Source organism: Diospyros lotus, chromosome 7 (assembly GCF_014633365.1).
Source record: "Diospyros lotus cultivar Yz01 chromosome 7, ASM1463336v1, whole genome shotgun sequence".
NCBI classification, from domain to species: Eukaryota; Viridiplantae; Streptophyta; class Magnoliopsida; order Ericales; family Ebenaceae; genus Diospyros; species Diospyros lotus.
Window position 1 is genome coordinate 34,117,479 of NC_068344.1, and position 18,621 is coordinate 34,136,099.

At 33.3% G+C, this 18,621-nt stretch overlaps 1 protein-coding gene across 1 annotated transcript; it reads left to right on the plus strand.

Annotated features, from left to right (window-relative positions):
• Nucleotides 1–8,897: 8,897 nt before the first annotated feature.
• Nucleotides 8,898–10,430, plus strand: LOC127805822 (glyoxylase I 4-like). The gene is made up of 3 exons (XM_052342607.1): nucleotides 8,898–9,200; nucleotides 9,457–9,562; nucleotides 9,884–10,430. The coding sequence occupies exons 1-3, from the start codon at nucleotides 9,049–9,051 to the stop codon at nucleotides 10,139–10,141; spliced, it is 516 nt and encodes a 171-aa protein (XP_052198567.1). The 5' UTR covers nucleotides 8,898–9,048; the 3' UTR covers nucleotides 10,142–10,430.
• The last annotated feature ends 8,191 nt before the right edge of the window (nucleotides 10,431–18,621 follow it).

Below are 18,621 nucleotides of genomic sequence, written 5' to 3' on the forward strand. Positions count from 1 at the left end.
TATCCCCTGGTTAAAACAGTAGACATTTTTCGATTCTTTCGATTAATGCAATTCTTATTTACATAAAAAAAAGAAACCTTGTAAACTGCCTTGGTTAATTTTTTGTGTGCCTACAACTCAAGCATTTGAAACTACATATATGCTTGTTCAATCCCCCTCCTAGATTCGAAGGATTTAACAAGCTGTTTTCCTTGGAATTACGCAGTGTTCTCGTACTTTTGAGTCAAAAATTGATAATTAAATACTTTTATGTTTAATTTTAAGAAAAAATTTAAAAAATAAAATAAAAAATAGGTTCCTGTTGCCCAGATAAACATTTAAGAGGGGTGAGTTGGGTTTTTAAAAAATATTTAACTATTGCTTTATGTTACACAATCTTTTTAATGTAATCTTTTATCTTGAGATTACAATAAATGTGGATATAGGTGAAGCATGTAATTATAAGATAGGAAAATTTTATAGAGGTTTAGCTTTATAAAGAGCTTAATCCTCTATCTCAAGACTGAGCTTGAGGTTCCATTAGGAAGATAATAACTCTAATTTTTAATTGGAGCTAGAATTAACAGAAAATGCCTTGCTTAAGTATAAATAAAACACTAACTTACACTAGCACATACAATCTCCTGACATACAAATGAGTAAACAACAAACTTACAATCAAGAGCTTAAATCAAACAAGTAATTAGCAACAACAACAAATTGTTCACTAGTACTTGAACTCTCTTGCTTGAATGCTCTCCACAATTTGTTTACCAACACATTATGAACAGTTGATTCTTCTTATATGGTGATAAAAAAAAAAATGTTATAGACATAAAGAGAAGATAAAAAGTTTGATGGCTTTTAAATCACTTTAGCTTTTTCAACCTTATGATCATCAATTTGTTTCAGTAGTTGTTGGGATCAAAGTAAGCATAAGAATGCTTTGTACATAAGGTCAAACTGATAAAGATGGGGAGACAACCTGAGCCATAATTGTGCATAAGCTTTATGAAGGCAAAAAATAACATATGTGTTAGAGCAAATCAGAATCTTCAAAAAAGTTAACTAAAAGTAACTTTATTTTAACATCTGATAAGGTACAAGGGAATACCATAGAATATACCTCTTGGTGTGCACAAACAAAAATACATAAAGAAAGGAAAACATAGGTGATCGCTTAATTTCAGTCGACTGAAGTTATATCTTCGATCGATTGAAGTTCAAACGTCAATCATCTAGTTCGCTTAAGTCAACTGAAAATAATTCTTCAATTGACTGATGTTGTCCAAAGATTCTAGGCATAAAGTTTAGTCGACTCACCAGAGGATGAAAATTTAAACTTTCTAATCAATTTAGGTCGATTGAAGGTGATCTTTGGTTGACTTAAGTTACACGTAGACAAATACATACTCTCTATATTATTTCGTTCAACCAATGCACAACTTAGGTCGATCGAAGATTCCAGAATACGTGAGAAATATGGAGTATGCAAATACAAATGTGTACAATATCTTGAGCATAAGTTTTTATAGTAATCAAAATCATTTTTGTAATTATTTGGGAGATAAATTTTTATGAGCATCAGAATCATTTTATTTTAACATCCGAGCATAACAGTTCCAAGTTCCAACAGCCAAACGCGATTGCTTTTGTGTGGTATGAAAGGCGCAGTACAAACCAGTCTTGGACTTTCATTATTGGGCCTCGAATGATTTGGGCCACATTTGAACTTGGGCCTTTATGGCCCGGACTGAATGCTATGCTTGTAATATTGGATTTTTTTTTTTAAAAAAATTGTTATACTGGATATTAGAACTATTATCTCCACACCACAAAACCAACAATTGATCAAAAAAAATATATAAATGATAAATAAAATTAATGCTGAGAAAAAAAGTTTTTTTAAAGTGATTTTTGTAAAAATAATTTTTATAACGAGAGAATTTTTACAATAAACAATTTAATTAGTAATCATTAGCCTTTTCTTTGTATGATTGGTAGCTTGGCAAGTCCAATTCTAACTCTTTGACTTAGAAAGGGCTTGTGTCTTAAAAGAGAAGCACTTTCAATTTTGTCTTGTATGTGTGGTTGTCTAAGCCAAAAGTCATTTTCCGCAAGGACCCTTGAGAGCCAAAAGCCATTTTGCATTCGTGCTTAGACGAGGGACCTTTCTTTGTGGACTTTTAAGACAAAGGAGAAAATAGGACCCCCAATGTTTTATATGTATAATTATAATCATTTTTTTGACACACTTAAATGTTAAGGTTTGTTTGATAATATGAAAATTTTATAGAAAATGTAGGAATTGAATTCTATCTTTATTATTTAACATATTATATTTTATATGAAATTGAATTTTATAGTATAACTATTAGAGTGTGTTTGATTGTATACATTTTTCATGGAAAATATGTAATTATTACACATTTTCTATGAAAAACAATCAAACACTCTTAATTTTTTCATGGAAAAATATGTATGGTATAACCATTTAAACCTTATTTCCATGAAATTTATTTTTCAAGGGGGTGAGATGGTTTTTGTTTTCTAGACAATATTACCTAGAATTAAATTCTAGGTAATGCAATCAAACACACATTTAGAGTGTGTTTGATTGCACACATTTTTCATGAAAAATATGTAATTATTATACATTTTCTATGAAAAATAATCAAACACTCTAAATTTTTCTATGGAAAAATATGTATGGTACAACCGTTTAAAGGTTTTTTCCATGGAATTCATTTTTCAAGGGGGTGAGATGATTTTTATTTTCTAGGATTCTAGGTAATATTGCCCAGAAAACAAAAACTATCCCACCTCGACGTCATTGGAAAATGAATTCCATGGAAATAAGTTTTAAATGCTTGTACCATACATATTTTTTCATAGAAAAATTAAGAGTGTTTGATTGTTTTTCATAGAAAATGTGTAATAATTACATATTTTCTATAATAAATATGTGCAATCAAACACACTTTTAAAGTATACTTTGACGTATTTTTCATGAAAAATTCTATTTAATAAAGGGTGATTTTTATTTTCCATGTAAATTAAAAAATATTTTTTTTTTCTAACTAAATGCTATCAAACACATTTGTGTTTGATTTGAGTTATTTTCTATGAAAAATATCATATCAATGAAATTTTTTTCATACTTACATGTTTGATTGTTTAATATTTTTCATGGAAAATATTAATGGTACAACACATTGAAGCATATTTTGACTTATTTTTCATAGAAAATTGCAACTAGTGAAAGTGAGAATTATTTTTCATAGAAATAAAAAATATTTTTCTTTTCCATCTTTTACTAATCAAACACACTATTACATTTCTTTGTTTTTCTAGCCGTCAAGTTAAGAAATATATAACACCCGAACAAAGGTCCAATATAATTGGTGTAGCTTGAAGTAGAGCTTAAAGACTAAAAAGAAAATATGATGACAATGTTTAGTTTCTATCACTTTTTGACACTCTTAAATTCTATCTTTTTTTGTCTTTTTAGTCATCAAGTTAAGAAATATACAACAAGACTAAAGGTAACCCGACTAAGGGTTCATTTTTTATGAAAAATAATTAAATATTCTTAATTTTTCTATGAAAAAATATGTATCGTACAAGCATTTAAAATTTCTTTCCATGAAATTTATTTTTCAAGGGGATGTGGTGGTTTTTATTTTCTAGGCAATATTACCTAGAATTAAATTCTAGGTAAAACAATCAAACACACTTTTAGTGTAGCTTGAAATAGGGCTTAAACTTTAAGTTAATTTATTGATGTTTTTGAAAAATTTACTTATGAAAAGATTGTAGAGCAGATGCTACAATAATATTAAAAATTGCTTAATGATGAGTTTTTTTTGACATTTCAAAAAACCAAAAGCTTATTTGTAAATGATCCAAATCATAAAGGGTTTGGATGTAAATTTGGTGTTTTTAAAAGCGTTAATAGTGCCCAATGCAACTTAAATTTAAGTACTACATATGGGGCAATCTAATATAATTTTTTAATATTCTATATTTTACCCAAACCTAAGGGATAATTACACATTATACCCATGATGTTTAGTATAAAAACATTGAATACCCTTCACTGTCTACAATTACTTTGACTACCTATATTATTTAAAAGTTATGTCATATTATCACTTGAGGTTGAATTTATGTTACTACAGATATCATGAAGTTTTATAAAATTACACAAATTTCTTAACAATTTTTGGACTGATAAAGAATTAGTATAATTTCTAAAATACAGGGAGTACCCATTATAATTTAATAAAATTTGAGTGCTATTCCTTCCGGTTCAAAAGAATGGTCGGACGTGGACTTGTAGCGACAGGGAACGGTTTCCGGTGATTGACCCGTTAGAGGTTGACTGACATCTACAAGCACTTCGATACTAAAGTAAGTAAGAGAATAAATTGACAGAATATTTGTAGAATAGAAAAAAACATACATTAACTTTTGATAGAACTGGTTTATATAAAATGATGAGAGGTTATTTTACATGCATGCTTGCATCTGGTGTTGTAGGATGATGGGATTGAATATTCGACGCCGACGGAACTCCCTAACAGTGGCATGGTGGTGACGGGATCCTCATTAAATGTGGATTGGATGTGATCTGTCATTAATGAGAATGAGATTTAGAACAAGTGCAGAAATATCCAGCGTGCGACAGTAATAATGTTGTTACAGACTGGCATAAAGCCAAGATCGAGTCAAGGTTAGGCTAAGATTGATTGGGTTATGGACAGATGGTCGGGATTGGCCATGGGACAAGTGTCGAGATTGGGCTGGTACAGTCCAAGTACCAAGTGTAATTTGCCCTTGGAACAATTCTCCACAAACTTAAGAGCTAACTTGCAATTGTTAACCATGTTATTATAATGCTAGGGTACGATTTTTTGGGTGCAGGTTAACACCATTTCTTCAAACTTATATTCATAGAGATAAGCAGAGTTGATTATAGCCAATTAATTACGTTACTTTTATATGCAACGGGTGAGATTTGGCTTCATTGGTATAAATTAAATATATCCAGATTGCCAACTCATCAATATGAAATATAAGCGTTGTCTTGAGCAAAATTAAACTATATATGAAGCTACACGAAACCTTAATTTACTCGAATACTAATCTTTTTCTAGTGACAATTTGATAAAGATTAATAATTAACTGTACATATAAAATGAACTAATATTCGAATGGCCAATATATATATATGATCGAGGGTCACCCAAATTTTTAAATCTGCTCCTGTATGTTATACGTAGATGAATGTTACTGTGTATTTGATAGCATTTAGTTGGAAAAGAAAACATTTTTTAACTTATATGGAAAACAAAAATCATCTCCTCTTTAGATGGAATTTTTTTATGGAAAAGAGCTAAAAGTATGCTTTAATGATTGTATCATGGAATTGAATTCCATGAAAAATATAGTGTTTCAAACACTAAAAATGCAATTCAATTCCTTGAATGTGACATTTTCTATACATTTTGCATGTTAATAATATTTAGTTGGAAAAGAAAGTATTTCCAACTTACATGAAAAATAAAAATCATCTCTCCCTGGATGGAATTTTTTATAGGAAAGAGCCAAAAATATGTTTTAATGGTTGTATCATGGAATTAAATTTTATAAAAAATATAATATATCAAATATCAAAGATAAAATTCAATTATTTGGATGTAACATTTTTTATACATTTTTCATAATATCAAAGACACCCTTAATCTAATTGCATACAGCTTATTAAACTATATATTATGGATTGGCTAATGTTTGGCGTTCAATTATTGTCATGACTTTGTCCCGTCAGGACTTAACGTGTCTCTCTCATGGTAATATATTATGGATTGGCTAATATATGTACTTTTTGATAATATTGAAATTAAGGTACAAGAGGGAGATGGAGCTAGACCAATATAAATAACATAAATAACAAATGACAAAACAATAATGTAAGATGACGATATTGACTACAAACATATAAGACATCGACTTAATCGAAAAAATAGATGTTTGAATGAAAGTGAAAGAAGTAATTATAAGAATTTTTTTTCGTATAGATTACCAAAGTGTAGTTCGAAAGGTTTAGTTAGGAGCGAGGAAATGATGTTGGAGAGTTGCAATCGAGTTAAAGGCAAGCAAATGACCTGAAAAGTTCGAAGGTCGTAGGGTTTTTTTTTTTTTTAAATGTCACTTATTAGAATAAGTGAGAAAAACTGATCTTAAAAAATAGATAACAGAGAAAAACATAAAACCTAAAACAATAATTCTATCCTCAACCACATCTTCCATGAGAGTTGAAATTAAATCAAGAAAACAAATGCATCTCCAACATATCGTTGTTGATCAAGAGGGTTCAAAATGGTCACTAGCCTTCCAATGGGACGAAGAGGGGCATGGCCTAAAATTGTTAATATTTGTTCCGTCATTTAAGGTGAAAATTTTAGACATTAATTGGCATGTTTCAACTGAGACTGCATTTAGATCAGTCTCTTAAAGACTTATTACTCTTTTGGAGAGTACCCGTACGTCAAAATGAAACTTACTAGAAGTTCTCTGGGAAACCTAGCCAAGAGGGTCTCTCGGCCTTTTGTAGTTTCCCTTTTTATCCCTTGGGTTTATTTGTTCTTGGACTTTAATATGTTTGCAGGTAAGTCATGGTCCAAGACATATTAATTGCTCTCCACTTTTTTCTCTAGATTTCTTGGTGAGAAGAGTAGCTTTTGCTATCGACTTTTTCTTTTTGAGAGACTTTCTCGGGATTGCCCTTTCCTAGGATTCACTGGTTGTATTAGCATCAAAGATTTTATTTGAATAATCAAACTTACAAGTGCAATATCAAAGACTCGAATAATTTTGATAAATAAAAAAAAATATTATACCTGTAAATAATTTTATTAAATAATTTTTATAAATTGACGTAACACATACAAATTCATAATAATTTTATTTAAAATTAACAATAAATCTACTTACTATTACGAGTTATTGCTAATTTTAAATAGAATTATTATAAATTTGTGTGCCATCTCAATTTATAAAAAATATTTTTAAAATTTATTTAAATATAAAATTTAATATAAATATTGATATGTGTGCGTGGACTGTCACTTATAAAAATTATGAGGCCTTTCAATCATGCAATTGTACCCAGTTGGATTGCATGATAGTGTACCTAATCTTTGGATCATGCTAAGGGTAATTAGGGACGTACATATTGCACGACAAAAGTCATTTAATTTCTTAAAAAAGGTAGATATTTTAAATGAAAAATATATTAGCATGATGATTCAAGTATTCAAGCAAGTGCGACTCCATCATCAAGAGTTGTTGATCAAATAATTAACTTGTTTGTCTAAAACTATTAGTTACTTCTATTGGGTGCTAATAAATGCATTATATTGTAAAATATTTTATCATCTAATAAAAATATTCATAGTTAAAACCCATAAAACATTCGTTAATAAAAAAGAATAAGAGTATGTACATATTTTTCGTTATTCTTCTTAAAATTGATATTCATATTCGCTTAAAATAATATATTAATATCTTGAAATAGTGTAAATAATTCACTACACACGTATAAAAATTTGGATTATTGTAAGGTTGTGGATTCAAGTATGTCTCCGTATAGGTGTTGATAATTTATGTATATTCAAGGGATCAGACCATAAGCTTTGACTTGGCCTACGACTCATCTGTTCATCATTTCAAACTAAGAGATGTGGCAAGTTGTGAGTTTTAGAGATAGTGGAATAATTCATGGTATAAAACACCATCGTTATGCCAAGCAAAATAATAATAATAAAAAAATACATGCAGATAGAATTTGGTTAGGACTCGAGGCTTGTACTCATGCCCTGTTATAATACTCGATGCAAATTATTTTCTTCTCATCGATCGAAAACTTTAAATTTGTGCACTGCTGGCTCCTAATGATCTGAATTTGTCAAAATTACAGTTCCTAAGGTTGTGTTCTTTTTGCTGTTTTCAAGTGATTTTTAGTTTTTAATTTTTTAAAATAATAAAAATGAGTTCTTTTTACTATTTTAAAAAATATATTTTTGAAAATAAAAAAAATTATAAAGAAAACTCAAAACAACAAAAAGTTGTTTTGAGTGTTTTCATCTAAAACAAACTCTAAAATCAAAACAACTTTATTTATTTATATTTTATTATTATAATGAGAAAAAATATTACAAAATTCATTAACTATCAAATGTATATATTTTTTTAATAATATATTAACATTAAATATTTCTAATTTACTGAATTATCAAATTTATTGAATAAAATATTATTAATTTTTTTTTCAAAATTTTAAAAAGAACGTTTTTTTTTAATTTTCTGTTTTGAGAAATAATTTTTTAAAATGACAAAGAGAATGTGTTTTCAATTTTCTAAAAACAGACTACAAAAATAGAAAACTAAAAATGAATTCAAAATTCAAAACTAAAACTTAAAAAACAAAGGGAACATAGCCTAAACTTGCCCAAAATATAGTTTAATAATAGTAATTAAGTTTGGAGGATAACGTATCATCAAATCAACTAATTAAGCCAGCTTTCGTTGATGAAACGTGGAACATTCTAGCTGGCAATTAAAGCATATATATCTGATTACGATACCGCGTAACTAGTGACATTATTATATAATTTGTCAAAGAAAGAAATAAGATGTTCAAAGGGATGAGATTTTGAATCTTTGATCATCATCATCATCATCATCATCATCATGGATGTGGGATCTACGTGTCACAGACATCAACATTAATTGGAAACCTCAACAACTACACGAAATAGATGGAGATCCAGTTGGAGAACCAGTCAGCATCCCATCCCCCCTTCTCTCTCTCTCTCTCTCTCTCCATATATATGTATATGTATATATATTAGTGCCATGCAGAAGCATAAACATACAACTCTCCTCCTTTTGGGTGACCATTAATCTAATTGTTTCCTTCACGATCTAATTTATTGTTCTTTGAATATTCTCTGTGTTTCATTGGATTCTTCCGTCAATTATTTGTTGGGATCAAAGAAGACGATGATGAAGAGGGATAATCCACTGCCCTTGAAATCCTTGAACCACATCTCGGTGGTGTGTCGATCGGTTGAGAGATCCCTCGATTTCTATCAGAACGTTCTTGGATTCTTCCCTATTCGGAGGCCTAATTCCTTCGATTTTAATGGAGCCTGGTACTTATACATAATCTTTTGACATCTTTTCTTTTCTTTCTATTCCCTTCCCACATAAATTTTATCCACATCCTGATCTATTATTCTTAGATATGATATGAATTACGATCAAGGCCTTATAAAAAATTAAGATCGTTAATAGAAATGAATGAGAAACATGAGTTATGATATATTACTGTTGTATCTAGCTATTCTCCCAATCTTTGTGAAGCTTTACATGTATATATCTATATATGTCTGTATTATACATGCGCAGGTTATACAGCTATGGCATTGGCATTCATCTGTTGCAATCTGAACACCCGGACAACATGCCCAAGATTAACCAGATCAATCCCAAGGATAATCACATTTCTTTCCAAGTAACCCCCCCGCTCTCTCTCTCTCTCTCTCTATATATACATCATTTTCTCAACGATGTCAAGGACAATTGTTCATGTACATGGCTTTTCTAGTAGCATTTTGATCATAAAAGAACAATCTTATCAAAGATTAAATTTGTATCTGAATATATAGAAAAATGATATTTTTATTATACTCGACAATCGTAACATTTGAAGTAAAATGTACAGAGGGAGATCCCTTATTTTTAATAATTTTGAAGTAGAGGCCGCAATTTACTCGTTAAAATATGTGAAATGACGAAATTGGCCTCGGTGGGGGGGCATGAATTGAATATGCAGTGCGAGAGCATGGCGGCGGTGGAGAAGAAGCTGAAGGAGATGGAGATCAGGTACGTGAAGAGCAGGGTGGAGGAGGGTGGAATCTACGTCGATCAGCTCTTCTTCCACGATCCCGACGGCTCCATGATCGAGATCTGCAACTGCGACAACTTGCCAGTGGTCCCTCTAGCCGGCGACCAGTCCGCCGCTCAGTCCTGTTCGCTCATCAACTGCAGCGTCCAGAAGCAGCAGCAGCAGCAGATCAGACAATTGATATAGATATCATCAAATGGTTTGATCTGGGTACCGTTGAATAGCTTCAGTGTTGGTCATGATGATGATGATGTGCTTGAACGGTGGAGATCCAAGTGTTCAGTTGTTTCCTTCTGAGCATAAAAATGCATATGTGTGTTATCTTCAATGTTGTATTGATTTTTAGTTTTTTTTTTTGTGCCCATTTCAATTCAAGAAAAGAGGTTTTGTATTCTCCCGTGCTGCATCTGAATGGGAGCGTTTCAATTTTTTTTTTTGAAATTTGAAATAATATACATTAAAAAATGACAACACATGCATATTAATGGTAACCAAAAGTCATAGCACATAGAGATAGAGATAGAGATAGAGATAGCGAGAGAACTTATCGCATATATTCAAATTACGCTGTTGGGGGAGAGAGACTTTCTAGTGAATCGAGTTTGAGTCGAGACAGCTACAAAAGACTCTTTTTAGAACAAAATTATGCAAACCTGCAGATCATTTGGTCAAAGATGACAATATATATCTCGTTATGAGATGAAATCAAAACTTTTAACTGCATCACACAGGTATGTATAATAAGGAAAAAGGAAGAATTAGGAGCTCCCTTCAGTCCAAAATAAAAAAAAGGGTTCCTTTCAAGTGGGATCCCTTTTGATTTGGGCTGCATGGAACTCCTATTTCTGCAATTTTCAAGCTGAGATATTGTGTGAAGAAGAAAGAGGAGAGGAAGAGATCGAGATGAACAAACACAAGAGAGGAAGTAACAAGAAGAGATGGTGATATTAATTAATAACAACTGCGCTATTTGTACATATATATATAGTGGATTGGAACTTGACTGCTGTCTCCAAATTGAAGTTTCTAAGAAAGAGCTTTAATTTGCTTGCTGTCTTCCACAGGACTCTACAAGCTTTAGCCAGTTAGGGCATGCTTGTGATATGATTGGACATGGCCAGATGACTTGGATTATTCTTTTGTGTTTGGCTGTTTATGCTTTTAAATATTAATTTTCTTCAAGAATTAAATAAGCTTAGGAAAACTTATGATCTAATTAATGAATTGGTGTTAGCAACTATTAATTACTTAAAAAAGGACAGACTTTTAAAAAAAAAAATCTCCGGGCAGTGTAGACGATCCACTGCATATATTTGGAAGGTTGAGATATCGTGAGCGCAAACTTTTTTGTTTTTGTTTTAATTAAAACAATAAAAAATGAAAAATTAACCTCTCTGGATTGTGTAGTGCCCCTACAAACATTATGATAACAAAATAAAGATTACCAAAGTTCCCATATCTTCTTAGTTTTGAAAACAACAAAAACAAGAAAACAAAAGGCTAAAGACGTCCATCAATTAAACATCCCCCATTCATCTCTTGGCTAATCCATTGATGTGAACAAAACCCCTCAATTTCTAAGCTTGTTTTTAAGATTCCAAGCTATAAATTAATGACATGATATTTAAGATGCATGAATATGTTTCCAAATTGATCTCTTTAATTAGTGCACAAATTTTTCCCATTATGTGCAAGATTGGATCCTACCTAGGGTTTGGGTCTATATTTGTGGTAGTGGTCCTTCAACTTAAAGTTGTCTTCAAATTTCTACCTCTCTATTGTTTTTCCTTTTAGGACATGTGAAAGCAGTAAACCATGTTGTTGTTCTTGTGCGTCACGTGAAGGAATAAGGAAAGCATTTTATGCTTTCAATTCCTAGATAGAATGGCTCCTTGTCTTTTTCTGTTTTTTAGGGCATTTGACAACTCTCCTTAATCTTAAAGGTAATGCTATATAAATGAAAATATTTTGGTACCAAAATTTCATATATTAAATGAGTTAGGTGATCTTTTGTCTTTATTCATAGAGGTTAGGTTCAAATCTAATGATAATTTATGTTGACGTAAGTAGTTTAGCATTTTTGAATTTCTTAGTTGGGAGACGTCGTTTATATTTGGAGGATAAATGTCATACGGGTCAGATCCATAACTCGATTACACAAATAAAGTCAAAATTAATCTACAAAATAAGAATTTATTAACATTAATTTTATGCTCAATTACAAACCCTATATAATATGAGATAAGTAGATCGAGATATCAAAAATATCAAATAAGACAAAATTTAATAATACTAGATAAGATAATAGATTGCTAATACCAAATAAAATTAATGGCACCTAAATCATGTCTCACAAGGCATGAGTTGCCCTATTAATCCTTTAAGACTTGGTCCTAACATCTTGGCCTTCAACGTCTATATGCAACAAAATATTAAATCACTATAATATAAGGGCAGGAAAGATAGCTTTTGAATCATCAGTTCCCATGCATCGCTAAAATAAGAAAAAATATTGAGAGTCGGGGAGATTTACCGAGCACCTTACCGTAAAAGAGCAAAAAGATAAAATTTGTAATACTCGGGAATAATTTGAGGATAAAAATGATATTTGATAAAGGGCATAAATGGAATTTTGAAAAAAATAAGACTATAGGGTACACTAACACAGTTTTGGACAACCGAATTAGTCGGAGGGAGTACCCCAAACCCTAGATAGCCAAGGAAAATGGTATAGTATCATCGAGTAAAATAAATTATGATTTTTAGTGATGAAAGAAATGAGATCGGGAATAGTTTTCGGTACAACAAAAATATAGCTGCCAATTAGGTCGTATTACCAAATTGTTATAGACGATATCCAAAAAATCAACGGAGTGTGTCTAGAACTAATATTTGATGTATAGAACAACCCTTAAGTGGTTTCAGGTTGAATTAAGTGGATTTGAAGTCAAAACGATCAATCGGGCCTAAGTGTAATTTTCTAAATTTGCCCGAGGGAAGTCAAAATGGTAATTTTCCAAAATTTTCAAGGGAGAAATGAGAAGTACTAATTTGGTGGGTCTTAGTGGTATAGTTGGATAATTAAGGGGCTTGAGGATAAGGGCTAAAATATAAAAGGAAGTTGAAGGGGCCAAAATGCAATTTTTGAAAAATTGCCAAAGCATGGTAGATCTGGCCGCGGATTTGGCCGGAAAATCTGAAATATTGGCGGCCAAGTTTCATCAGGGCATGGGCAAGGACAGCCTAGGAGGCGTGTGAGAAGAGATTTGGCCGGAAACCAGCCACGTGGGGGTCGAATTTGGCCTATAAATATCAAGGGTTTTTGGCCGAATTTGGAGCATAAAATTGCTCGGTTTTGAGGAAAAATCAAGGGAAGCCAATAAGGGGCTTTTGATCCTTGAGGAATGAGGATCATTTTTGGAGATTTTGGGAATTTTTGGAGTAGTATAGAGGGTGTTTTCGCATATATATACATTCGGCCGTATATATATATACATATTGCGTGAAGTTTCAAATCGGGTTGTAGAGTGATCGATCGAGGAATCTAATAAGGGGCTTTTGGTCGCAAGGCTATGAGTAGAAAATCTAAAAAGTTTTGTGTCAATCAGAGTTCGAATCGAATGCCAATTTGACTCCCCAGAGTTCGGTGGCGAGATAGCTTCGGCCGACTGTTTTCGGTCAAATCGAAAGGCTTCCGGTGGTTTTTTCCGAGCAAGATAGGTACCATTGGGATCGACTAAGGGAGAGGAACAGCCTGGTGTCATCGCTTCAATTTTTCGGTGTGTCGTCGCCGGAGAAGATGATCAGAGGTATTTTTTTATATTTTTTTAAATTTTGAAAATATTAAAAATTCGATAAAAAATATAATTAAAGGAATTAAAATTCTGAAAAAATATCAAGAAATTCAAGGAAAAGGAATATTTTATTTTGATGAATTTTTATCTTGGAAATTTCTTGAGGAGATAATTAATTTGGATTTTTGAAAGGAAAGGTAAATAGAAAATAAATAGGAGGAATTTTTATAAAATTATTAGAAAATTAAAAAAGAATAAGGAATTTATTTTATGAATTTTGGTGATTTTTCTTGAAGTATATTCGAAGGAAATCAATGAGAAATAAATTTTTTCAAGGAAAAGTAATTATGGAAATTTGAGAAAATAAGAGAAAAATCTGGAAAATTTCCATAAAATTCCATAGGCTTATAAATATTGTTTTATGAATTTTTGTGAAGAAAAATTTAGAAAAAAATGCTTGAAGTGGTATTTACTTGAAATTATTGAGAGAAAAATAGAAAGAAATTAGAGAAAAATAATGAGAAAATAGATATTAATTTTCCTTTGAATGCATGTGATGTCCAGGGTATCGTTGAGGCTCGAATTTGAACTATAGAACGCCTGGCACGAGAATCGAGGTCAATCGGGCACGCATTTTCGAGGAATTTTGAATTTAGCCCAAGGTGAGTGGTTCTACCCGAAAAGACTTTAAGTGACATGTGAATGGTTTACTGTGAGTGTTCATCCCTATGGCTTGGTTTATTGTGATGGATTGTCCAAACAGGTTATTTACACATGCATTAAATTTCGTACGGTAAATTGCATATATCAAAATGTTGATTTTAAGTTATGCATGTTATGATTTTCAACATTGGCTTGTTTTGTGTCGTCCATGTGGGACGTGGGTTGGTAACCTGTGACGTAGCCTAGAGTGACAACACTCGGGATGCATACCTAGGATTAATGCTAGGTGACCCACTTGGGATGGGGTTGAGACGGACTTCACCCTACGGGACCCAAGTGGCGGGGCTGAGAGTGGACACCACCCTGGTTGTTGGCTCAAGTGGCGGGGCTGCGAGTGGACACCACCCTGGTTGTTGGCTCAAGTGGCGGGGCTACGAGTGGACACCACCCCAGGTTTCTTTGAGCAATAGCATTAATGCCGAGGTGACGTCGATTCCGAGGACAGTGCTGATGTGACACTTTTGGGGCTAGGGTTGTGTTGGGTTTTGGAATGCTTTTGAGTTGGAGCGTAAAGCCTAACAATGACAATGGGGTGATTCCCGAGTTCATATGTCGAGGTTGTCCCTCTTAAGCAGGATTATTTTGCCAATGGGCCGAAGTGGTCGTGTCGCTTTAGAGAGATTGCATTTTCCTCGGTTAGGGTTAAGTGCTATGTGGGATTCTCTTAGGCTGGTGCATGTCGGGATTTATCGATTTTGTATATGATTTTTCATATCTACATGAAAACGTTTTTGAACTCTCACTTAGATGATTCAGCATCTAATTTGGACTATGTCCCTGAAATATTCAAATGTTCCAGGTGAAAGCAGTGGCGCCAAGGGAAAGAATGTCATCGAGATGTAGCTGCTATGTTTAGTTTTCGTAGGTTTTGTCTATGATTACGATATTCAGAGGTTATGTAATATTTTGATATTTTTATGTGAAACATAGATTTTGTTATTGTAAAGGAATTGTCGGTTATATATCATTGAGGTTTCGATCTTGTTTCCGCTGATGTGATTGTTAATACCTGTCTTAGTTTATTTATTATTAAATTTTGATATGCTAAGAAGGTACGATCAGGATTGACGAGAAATGATTATGATGAAGGTATATGTATCGAGAGACTTATGTTGTGTGTTTGATGTTGAAAAAAAGAAAAAAATGTTTCCGAAATCTCGAGATAATGCACGTTGTGGGAAAACGGGGCGTTACAAAACTGTTTCCGCCCACTTTGCAAATTTGCAAAGCAGGCCACTGCCTCTACTCTTTTCTCTCTTCTCTCATGGTCGTGCCTTTGCCTTGCCGCGACGCTTCGCTGCCATGCTGTCGTCGCCTCACCTTTGTCGCCTTGTTGCCATCATTGCCTCGCCGATTATCGCTACATCTTCTAGCGACGATTGACAAGGCAAGGCGGTGATGGTAACGAGGCGACGAAGGTGAGGCGACGATGACATGACAGCGAGGAGCCGTGGTGAGGCGAAGGCAGGAAAATTCTAGACAGCCAGAAAGAAGTTACAGACGGGTTTACAGAAAGGCCATCATTTGACAAAATTACCCTCAGTTTTTGTTAATATTTCATAGAAACCATTGAAACCCTGAAACCCCTTCTAAGTCTAGGCTCTTTCAATTCCCGCCCGAAGATTGAAACCCCCTTCCTCCTCATCCTTTCAGTAGCCGCCCGAAGATGGTCGTCAAACCCCCTTCCTCATCATCAAGTCTTAATCTGCCCGAAGATGGTCGTTCTCGTCAACTGAACCGGAACACCAGCATCTGTTGTCTTTCTTAGCTCCGTCGACGAGACTACCAGAACACCAGGAGCGGTCGTCTCTCTCAGCTCAATCGCATCACCTAGCAGCAACTGCTCCCAATCGCATCGCCTAGAAGCAACCGCCCTCAATCGCATCGCCTAGCAGCAACCGCCCCCAATCGCATCGCCTAGCAGCAACCGCCCCCAATCGCAAGAACCCACGAACCCCACAACCATCTGGGGCCACCACTGGTTGCAACTACTTCGCCCCCACCTGCTGGCCACTACATCCCTCATCGTCGGCCAACGGTCTTTGAAGCCCCCCACCAGCTGGCCAGTCGCACCTACCTGAAGAGGTAAACATTTCAGACATTTAATTTGTATTTTCATAAAGAGATAATATGGCTCTCATTGTGATATTTGTGATGCTGTGACTGACATATTACATTAACTTATATGGCTCTCATTGTGATATTTGAATGCGGCATAAACACCAATTATACCAAGGAAGAGTCTTGTAACTAATAATGGCTGCATTTAGAAAATAATTAAAGATATAGTAATGGCATGGGAACAAATAACTGTCATGAATTATATGAAAATAGCAATAAAAAAATCACAAATCACCTTTTCCTCTAAAGATGATGAGGCCAATCAAAATCAGAATAGGATGAAGCTGTGCAAGGGAAAAGAAAAAAATAATAAAAGAAAACACACATTAGATTCACAAGCTAAAGACTTGCCAAATTGCTAAGTACTAAAGTAAGAAAATAGCCACGTATGACGAGTTTATCAAAAATCTAAATGTATTATTATCTAGCGTACAACGTATGCCTCCTTGATCCATTATCAACTGCAAAACTATTATAAGCTTTGTAGTATATGTGGAGAATCCAGGTAATAACAAACAAACATGAATCAAATCCATTTAGTACCCACACATTAAGAGAATGTTGCAAATCTATGTTAAATGACTTGTGAAGATTCCTCTTATGCATGCATAAAATGAATCTTGATGATTCTTTGAGATATAACCTACACTAGGGAATATCTATATTTGGGAGGTATCTGATTATTCATGCCATAACAGTCAAAAAACTAATCTGAACCACACCTACAGAGTATACCAATACTACTCTTCTACCTTACATTAACCTATATTATGCATGCATAATGTTTTTTTTTTTTTTTTTGGTTGAATGTGATAAATTTTGACTAAGTCTTCTTACTGAAGGCTCTGCTTGCTGAAGGACCAATGTGATATCCTATATTGAGCAAAAACAATATATATTTACTCTAATTATGTGACATTGCCAATGGGAGCAATATGGTTTTGCTTTTGATTAACCCATGGTTCATTGTTAAAATCTCTCCTTATATTGCTTACCCATCCAAGCATTGATGAGCTTTTAAGTTAGATAGGTTGATATGCATAAATTAAGCTACATTAATTTGAAATCATAGTTTTGGTTGAAACATTTTAAAAAGTGAAGTACTTGTGTTATTATCTAATTTTATGTTAGTTTATATTAGACGGTTGAAATTGTTGAACTATTATTTGTTTGTGATTGTAGACATTGCAGAATTTGACAATGACGGGAAAGAATAGAGGAATTTGTCATAGCTGTAGACGTTCTGGTCACAATTTGTCGGAATGTCCCACAAAGCAACATTGCCCTTCATGTGGACAGGGATTTGTGAAGTGGATGGAGGTAGAGAAAAATACGGTGAACAAAGGACGTATGTTTTTTTGTTGTAGTGCTGATTGCAGATATTTCAAGTGGGCTGACGAATGCCCTGAAAAGAAAGCTGATGCTTTTGGAGAACAAGTAAGTGAAGTGATGTATGACGAAGGTGAATCAAGTGGTGGTGTTTCGGCCAAAGCATCTAATGAGAAAGATATGGAGCTGGCTCGCTTAGTTCAACGTCTTGCTCGCATTTCTGAAGAGAAAGATGTGGAGATATCTCTCAATCTAACAATTCGCAAGGGAAAAGGAAACGCACCCTCTTGAGCTTGTCAAACCTCGAATCTACTAAAATGATGTTAACATGTGTTGTTAAATTAGAAATGACCTTTGTCACATTGTACAAATACGTTAAGTACTAACTAGTATAAGAAAGTAACATGACTATTTTCTATTTGTTGGCTCATCAAGCCATTAATTCTCAAATTGACTTCTTTTGATCTTTGTTGGCTCACTTTAATCCCTGAATTCACTCTTAAGCTTGCGTTAAACTTTAGTTTAAAGATAGACATGTAATATCTAAGTATTGCAAAGTAGATCAAAATATAATTATACTCATATTTTACATATGAAAAAAATCAGCAGGGTAAATTGACCCACTAAATGCTCGATAGACCCGCAACCGCCTTGCTTCGATGCGCAGTGCATGTGTTTGTGATCGTTAGTCATGGCACA